Below are 8838 nucleotides of genomic sequence, written 5' to 3'. Positions count from 1 at the left end.
GTGGTGTAAAACTTAGCAATCTTGACATCATCTTCTGCTAGAGTACTATATCTCTTGATAGTTCCTTATGGATTTGTCGGAGGAGAAGAAGGACCTCTTCTCTTCATCTATACCAAGAGCAACCACAGATCCAACACTCAAGCACAGGTACCCCCTGATTCATCCTCACCAAATCTTAATCTATTGTATTTTTACCCTGGGACAGGAAGCAAGAGGTGCATACATATATCATTCGTAATTAGGATGATCATATGTTCATACGATCCATGCTCTGCCTTGTCATGTCTAGTAATATGATGCTTAGATGAAGTCGCAATGAGATATGTAGGTAGCATGAGAAGGAGATTTGCCCTCCCTCTGGTCTGGTGTAATTCTTTTGCTTTGCTTTGCTTTATTGATTGACATGATACTGTTAATATCTAGCACTATAGGGACAACATATTTAGTCTTGGTCCCTTTTGTTTGGTTCCAGTGAGCTGTGCAGAGTCTAATGGTTATGATTTTTAGCTTGTTTACTCAAAGAGTTGAGTGTAGTTAATGGAATCGTAAAAGTTGTGTTTGTGTCTTGAGCAATGCTAACTAGTATGGTATGTTGCAGACTCATTTGCAAGATGTTTGAACCTTTTTAAATGAAGCTATATCTTTGTTGGAAATGAAGTTTTTTTTAGGGCAGGAAAGAAGGGTAATGGAAACCGCACTGGGTTTCTTGGAGAGCTATGACTCAGACAAAGAAGTGTGGAGGTTTTAGTTTTAGGGACATCAAACTATTTAACCTAGCTTTATTAGCTCGGCAGTCATGGTGCCTCCAAAAAGTACCAGACTCTCTGTGCGCACATCTTCTTAAATCTATTTATTACCCAAACAATGATATTTTCAATGCTGAGCTGGGTTCACAGACGTATCAAGTATCGAGATGGCATGGATGTTCAGGATGGCTCGCCGGCGAGGTCTCCCTAGGGGGGCCCTCATGTAGGAGATGGAGTGGAGAGGAGGTCTCCCTGCTGATCCAGGAATCACAGTTGAGATGGGGGGCTGGACCCTGTAATGTCAGGATGGCACACCACCGATCTCGCCCGGTGGACGCATCAATGGAGTAGAGGATGGGGCTGTCGGGCTATAATAGCATGGAACAATAAAAAATATAGATATGTTGGAGACTTATCAACGAACGGTAAATATTGTGCCACTTCTTTATTTTTTGCTTCTTTTTGTGTTTTTGTCTAGCACTCTCTTTTTGTGTCTGATATTGCATATCTTGTTATGACTAAAGTTTCAAAATGCCATGACTTTTGATGAATTATGTTCTGGGCTAGATTTTTTCAAACCTCAACTTCTAAGCACTGTAAAGTAAAAAAAACATGAGAACGGGGACCTTCCATAACACGGAGAACTGTTTGTATAGGACGTCTCTGCACCAGTGTTAGGATCTCCCAATAAACATGGCCTGCATGCCTACATTCCAAGGGAGTCAGCTCTCTCTCCCTCGACATATATGTTTGATCTTTGTAAGAGAAATCATCAAGGAAAGAATTATTCTCTCCAACTTGCCAGGCCATCAACTACTCTCAAACAACATACTTGAGCAAACAATTGTATTCATTGACGACAATCAGGGTGTGTTATAGCGCTGAACTCTGTAGACTAAACCTCCCCAAGATTGGGCCTCTCTGCGAATACATAATGGACTTGTTATCTGATTTAGAAGAGCATCGGATGAAGTGGAATAGAAGAACAACTAATAGGGCTGATCGCATCTTGTCAAGGGAAGGTTGCCTGGATAATTTGTGTAAAACTTGGTTTCATGTTTTTCCTCTTTGTACTCTGACATTGTGGCTGCTGAGGCTATGGACTAGGTAATAAAGGCCTGATTTGAATTCAGTTAACGTAGATTAGCATAGGTGTTCTTCAGCTAATGAGAATGTGATCCTGAAGCCTTTGGAGTATCTTTTTGATAGGCGCCTCTATCTGTATGGAAAATTTGCTACTAAAAGTCCCACAAAGTGTCCACTTCCTCCACTCTGGAAGGAAAAAATTGAGTTGTATGTGGAGCGTGGTTGTACCGAAATTTTGGCACATATATAAGAAAGCGGGATCCAAATTTGGTGCGTGGTAGAGTTTTTTTTCATCAAGCAACCATACCCTAGTCGGCGAGCCGGCATGAGAAGCGATAGCAGTCATGGAAGGAAGGGTGTATGAGCACCGGCTAGCCATGGCGATGAATAACAACACTTTCTACTGCCATCAAAGACCCGAAATTTCAGAGCAGAACATGGTTCGCAACATGTGAGATCAGCCACTATAGGAGAACGACGAAGATGGCCACTTGTTCTCTTGCCCAGTTGGTGATCCAGGGTAGTCTAAATAACTTTGGGGACTAGGATTACTATGATGTTCCTGCGATCATCGTTGGAGCTGTAATTGATGACTTAATTAGCCCAGACTTTTCATACCAATGGAAACATACCTAATCCTAGAGATCCTCTTCACGCCGTCTCGCGAACCGACAGCTTTGTGATCCCTGGATGTGACCTCGCAGACCATCCCCTCTGTTTTTTCCCTCCTCCAGCTACTGCTCATGGTGCCGTCGTACTCTTATAAGAAGGCCGCGCTAAAATTTCAGACCGAAAAGTCATGTTTAACATGCCCAAATATGTTGATTGGCTACACTCTGGGTACAGCAACCAACAACAAGACTTGCTTATAGAGAAAACCAAACAGAACATACAGCAAAACAAAGTCACTAGAAGACCAAACAAGCAGGTAGAGATTTTACACACAGCCCGTAGGCGGGGCACACATCCACGACACACTAGAATATGGACTTCACACTGACATCAACACACGACAACAGTTCCCGTTCACAGCGTTACGAGCCCAAAGTTCCGACGCGAGAATATTCATCTAAGTTTTACGCGCACCCTTTAGTGCTAGACACCCTTTGAAAACCGCTACATCTTCGGAGACACATGGAACACATAATGCAAGGGGTTGCATGGGGTCACGCTCTTTTCCCTTCACTTGCCGCTACTTAAGAGTTAGGACCACATGCCGCAATCTGCTCTTCGAGCTGCATCAAAAGGTGAATAATAGGTCAATGATTAAGAAAAGTACCTTCCGAAAAATGATTAAGATAGGTCTATGGCACATAATGGTGCTCAAGTCACATGGTTTCACTAATCTGCCATATTCCAACTGAGCTAGTTTCTTATTTGGGCATTTGGCGAAGCTTAATTTAATTGGGAAACAAAAAAATTCTACCACTTTTTTGAGCTACCCTGTGCATCTAGCAAACATGATGACAAAATTAACACATAATCATTTGACGGCTAAATGAGACTTTTCGGTACCTCAAACTAAGTGCTCCAAATCTAAATGTCAAAAGAATTAGATTAAAGATTAAAGATATTGTTCCCTTTTCTCTATCTTAATATGACTAATCTATGTGTTATGAAACTAGTGGGAAGTTGGTATCAAAATCCAACATTAGGCACATAAGGTGTTACCTGCATCATGACCTCCAACTCATGCCGCACAATATAGAACTCATTCCTAACAAGATCCAATGACAAGAGACACCTAAAATAATGCAAAAATACCACATTGTCAAATTCTGAAGAGGTTAACAGAACTCAGATGAAATGGTTCAAAACTTGTAACCCTATATTTCAAAAAAGAAAAATCTCTAGCGATATAAGAATTTAGTTGTGCTATAAACAGAAGTCTAGAGCCAATAATATACAAGAGAAGCATCAAAGGGTAGCATATTCAGATAATGAACCGAGTAATATCAACAACGTGATTGCAGATGAAGTGAAAAAGCAAATCAGATTACTTCTTAACAACGTTAGATTGGTATGAGCTGAAAAGAACGACAGAAAAGACAACATGAGCTGGCAGGTTTGCATAGAGACATTGAAAAACAGTGTTGCGAATAATTATTGTGTAACATATGTAATAAGCTATTGAGTTCTGACCCTTGTATGTATTTTATGGCATAGAAATTGCCGAAGTTCATGCAGGCGAGGTTCACTTGCTGTGCACCAACACTGAAACATGCAAAAAAATGCAGATCAGAAAATTAGGAACTTATCAAACTTAGTATAAATTGAGACGTCAACTCAATAATATCCTCAAGGAGCCATTTCCTATCATGATTGTCAACTCCATAAATTGTTTGATGAACCAGAAAAAAAACGCCATTGCCGTCACGTGCAATAGCAGATCAGTCGTACCAGAAATATTTACAAAGAGACAAAGTTTTTCTTGCCGAACCATGAAATTGTCATGAATACCGACAATTCCGCTACACGAGACACAACTAAAATGAGGTCTTGTAATTTTCGATATACGACACCCAAATGACATCCATGACGTACACACCCTGCACCTGACAAATCTGAATAGAAACAACACCGTTCCAATGGAGAAACAGAAAAAATGGCCATTGGCGTTATGTAGAATTGCAGATCATTAATACCGGCCATGCTTATGAAACGATAATTTTTTCATCTCGGCCTAGAATAATGGCATTGCCCGAAGAACAAACACGATAGTAGAACAAACGTTTGCAAAACGACAACAATTCCCTTCGCCAAGCGAGACGATTTGATTAACATTGGGAAGAATACCAACAATTTCGTTACACGATATATAACTAAACTCGGCTCTTCTACCTATGGCTATACGATGCCTGTAAAACGACACGAACCTCAATTGTGCGGCCGTGTCGTGAGGTACACACCCCATGCCGACACATCCAAATAAAAAACAACATCGATGCCATGGACAAACTTGAAAAAACAGAATTAGAGATACATAGAATAGCAGATCATTAATACCAGAAAAACCACCATTAGTAATACACAGAATAGCAGATCATTAATACCAGGAATATTCCGAAAACGACAACAATTTATCCTCATCATAACATTGATATTAATCGGGATACCGGTAACTCCGTTACACTAAACGCAACTAAACTCGATTCTTACGCCTATGGGGCAGTGCAACCGACAAATAGCTTTGCCCAGTATAATAAACTGATCTCAATCGCATGACATTGACGCAGCGGGCAAACAAACATAGAGTTAAAAATAAGCAGGTGGAAGAGAGAGAAAGGGTTTATGATGGTCATCACCTGGAGGTGCACCGCATGAGCTGCTGCGTCAGGGCTTCCACCTCGTCAAAGTCCACTTCGGGCTCCTCCCTGCGATTTCCAGAGCAGATAATTAAGATGAGTCAGTACCCGAGACAGAGAGCAGAGGGAGACATGATAGAGGGTGTGGAGGCGGACATCAGGGTGTCGATGTCGTCGATGATATCGGAGGCGTCGTAGATGAAGAGGCGGGAGACCTCGGCGGCAGTGCCCTCGTCCCGCAGCTCCTCGAACGTGTCCTCGTCCACCACACCCTGGATCGACGTCGATCATGCCAAGGCAAAGGCAAAGGCCAAGTTAGTCGGCCAGCCAGGCCAAAATCCACAACCACACGACTAGAGTGGAGGGGAAGGGCCTCACATCGGTGTACATGCTGGCGATATGATCGTTGAGCTGCGCCCTCAGTGCTGCGGCTGCCATGGCAAGGCGAGGAGAGGTCCGGCGGTCCGGTCCGGGGGACTGAGCGGTGGAGACGGGGGAATTCGGCTGCGGAGTGAACGAGGACGGGATGAGGAGCGGAGGTTGTATAGCTGGCCTCACGAGGGTCTCTCACGTAGGCGTTTGGCAGCGAGTGCTCTACTAGCTGTACTGCGTCGTCGGCCGGGCGCCATTAGTTAGCTTGGAAACGGCCCGCGTAATGCGTGCATGCATCATGCATGCATGCATGGAGCCACCGGTTGTGTGTTCACGTGTTCATAAAAGTGAGTGTCTGTTTCAACTTTAGTCTCTTTTCCTGTCAATAAAAAACTTTAGTCCCTCACAATGTTTATAGGGACGAATAGAAGACCATCCACTCTCCTCTGTCTCACTCAAGTGAATTGGTTTCGAGAGCATTCCGTCACTTTTATGACTTTCACAGTTTCACTTTCAACCCGATTCACCGCCTACATGCCCTTTACGCCCAGTCATTCCAAAGAGTACTTGCCCCCCACCCCTCGTCTTAACGTGGCTGCTGGCACGGAGTTAGCCGGGGCTTCTTCCTCTAGTTCTGTCATGATCGCGCACTCGACGTAAGAGCTTTACAAGGAGCATTGACCTTCTTCACTCACGTGATATTGTTGGATCGGGCTTTCGCCCATTGTCCAAGATTCCCCTGTCCAAGATTCTCAGTCCCAGTGTGGCTAATCATTCAAAAAGACCAGCTAAGCATCATTGGCTTGGCCAGCCTTTACCTGACCAACTAACTAATGCTATGCAGGCTTATCAAACAGCACTTTGAACTTTCTTCAGGATTCGGCCCGAACTATTCGGCAGATTCCCACGCATTACGCATCCGTTCGTCACTTTGTTCTCAACTATTCCGATTAATTCCAGCAAACGGAGGTCGTTAGGTCAAAGCCGCAGCGCACGCCCTGTAGTTTTGAAGCAAGGCGAGACAACTTTAGCTATGGGGTGACCTAACCAAATATGGCGGTCAACCCCTAGGGATAAAGCATGCTTCACGAGTTTGTGAGCTTCAACATTCAAGCTCCTAAATTCACGGCTAATGATACAATTAGTAAAAGTAGCCTTCCGATCTATGATCTCATGTATGATTGCTCTGTAGATAGCTGCACTTTTCTGATGTATATCTGCAATGCCACCTTGCAATATGAAGCCACCTGAATCTTTCTCTCATAGAGATTATCAGCAAGCGCAAGTGCCACCCTGATTGCTGAAGATTCGACAGTAGCAAGATATAATATATGTGGGAACACAATGGCTGACACACCCAGAAAATTACATGCTTGATCTCTGCATATAGCTCCCATTGCGCCTCGAGTGCCGCCTAGTCCAACTGCCGAACCCACATTGACCCTCGCCATATCATCCCGAGGAGCGATACATTGATTTGGCCTAATCACAGGTGCCCCTTGAACTGGACTTCGAGTGCTATGGGTAGCTCTCGGCTCAGTTAAGTAACTCTGCACAAAAGCCCGAAAAGTGAAAGGGCTTTTATATATCTCCTCATGTATAGCTTTGTGCCGAGTTCCCAATATCATCCGCGAAAGTGATCGTAAACATGATAAAATCCTCCTCATGCGATAACACCTCATGCATGGTGAATAGCCACTGTTTGGTGTCATCATTTACATTCAGACTCAACCGCTCGACAATTTGCTCGTATGATAGTGCCCACGTTCTCCTTGAAACCAAGCCATTCAGCAGGGCCTGCCTGCATGTATCCTTAGACCCGCACAACCAACAAGCACTCATCGTCGACATGTTTCTATGATGAAGAAGGACACTGTGAGTATTGTGCTAATTTCCACATGAACACCTTGATTTTCGAGGGGGCTTTTATATGCCATAAAGTCTGTCCATCCTGGACAATCAGCCTCTGAGTTTGATCGGCCGCCCTGCTCATACAGCCATGACTCTCTACTAATCTTGGTTCACTGTATCATCTTGTAAGCGGAATGCACAGTGAACATACCCCTTCTATCCTCACTCCAAGCACAAAATCAGATATCTGTCTCATGCAAAGAGGGGTCTTCAATATAGTCTCAGCATCAATGGGAATAAGTAACGATTAAATAAGTTGTTCATCCCTTGACGACACAGTGTGATTAATGTGTTCAGCGACCCTTGTTGGCGGCTGCGGTATTTGTGAAGTTCTCGGCCTCTTTATATGCTCTCTAGTTATCCAGTTGTCATTCCAAATATCAGGGGATTCTCTGTCTCCTAATCTCCTTATCAAACCATGAGTCATTATGTCTTTCCCATGCAAAATAGCCCGCCATATCTGTGAAGGATGTGGTCCCAAGGTTGCATCAGAAAGAGAGTTATTTGGATAGTAGACAACTTTTAAGATTAATGAACTCAGAGAACCGGGATGGTCTAGCAAGTGCCAGGCTTGCCTGGCAAGTAGGGCTAGATTAGAGATCTCAAATAATTGGTCTCATCATAACATCCCATGAGACCCAGCTTGGCTTCCTTCTCCCCTATTTACTTCCCTACCAAAATTGTCGGACAAAGAGGTGACACTCGTGCAATAGAGGATGCCCTCAGGCTCTCAAGGAAGATGTTGTCATGACTTGACTTAAGAAGCAACATGTTGTCATCTGCAAAAAGTAGATGGTTCGCAGCTGAAGCTGTTGGTGCCACTTAAGCGTGATGAAGAAAAACTGGATTTCAGGAGGCATTAAAGGCCCTCTACTGCAATTAAGAAAATATATGGGGATATTGGATCTCCCTGTCGGACACCTCTGTTGGGTTGTAATTTATCAAGTCTCTCACGATTAAAAAGAACCGAGAAAGATACCGTCTGAACCATGCCCATAACTATTTGTACCCATGTAGGAGAAAATCCCAATTTCAACATCGTGGCTTTAGAATAGTCCCACTCCAACCTATCATATGTCATCCTCATATCGAGCTTCAAAGCATAGTAGCTACTAACTTTTTCCCTCACTGCATTTCATGAAATGTAAGCACTCATATGCACTAATAATATTATCCGTGATCATTCTTCCAAAGACAAAAGTTGATTGCTCCTCAGATATGATATCAGGTATAATTTGCTTCAATCTATTTGCAGTAACCTTGGAAACTATCTTGTATAAAACATTGCACAAACTGACAGGCCTAAATTTTGTTAAGAGGGTTGGGTTTGTTACCTTTGGAATCAAAACCAGAATTGTATCATTGATGCATTCAGGACTATCTTCCCCTCTCACGATTCTCAAAACCGCCTCTATTAC

General features: G+C 43.3%; 1 protein-coding gene across 1 annotated transcript; it reads right to left on the bottom strand.

Annotated features, from left to right (window-relative positions):
• Window positions 1-2722: 2722 nt before the first annotated feature.
• LOC109754074 (histidine-containing phosphotransfer protein 2-like) lies at window positions 2723-5676 on the bottom strand. The gene is made up of 6 exons (XM_020312994.4): window positions 5516-5676; window positions 5294-5409; window positions 5138-5206; window positions 3975-4046; window positions 3504-3576; window positions 2723-3067 (listed from the first exon to the last, which is right to left on the bottom strand). Exons 1-6 carry the CDS (start codon window positions 5573-5575, stop codon window positions 3029-3031), a joined length of 429 nt encoding a protein of 142 aa, XP_020168583.1. The 5' UTR covers window positions 5576-5676; the 3' UTR covers window positions 2723-3028.
• Between the last annotated feature and the right edge of the window lie 3162 nt (window positions 5677-8838).

This window comes from Aegilops tauschii, chromosome 4 (assembly GCF_002575655.3).
Source record: "Aegilops tauschii subsp. strangulata cultivar AL8/78 chromosome 4, Aet v6.0, whole genome shotgun sequence".
Lineage (NCBI taxonomy): Eukaryota > Viridiplantae > Streptophyta > Magnoliopsida > Poales > Poaceae > Aegilops > Aegilops tauschii.
This window is presented reverse-complemented; position numbering and strand designations above follow the sequence as displayed.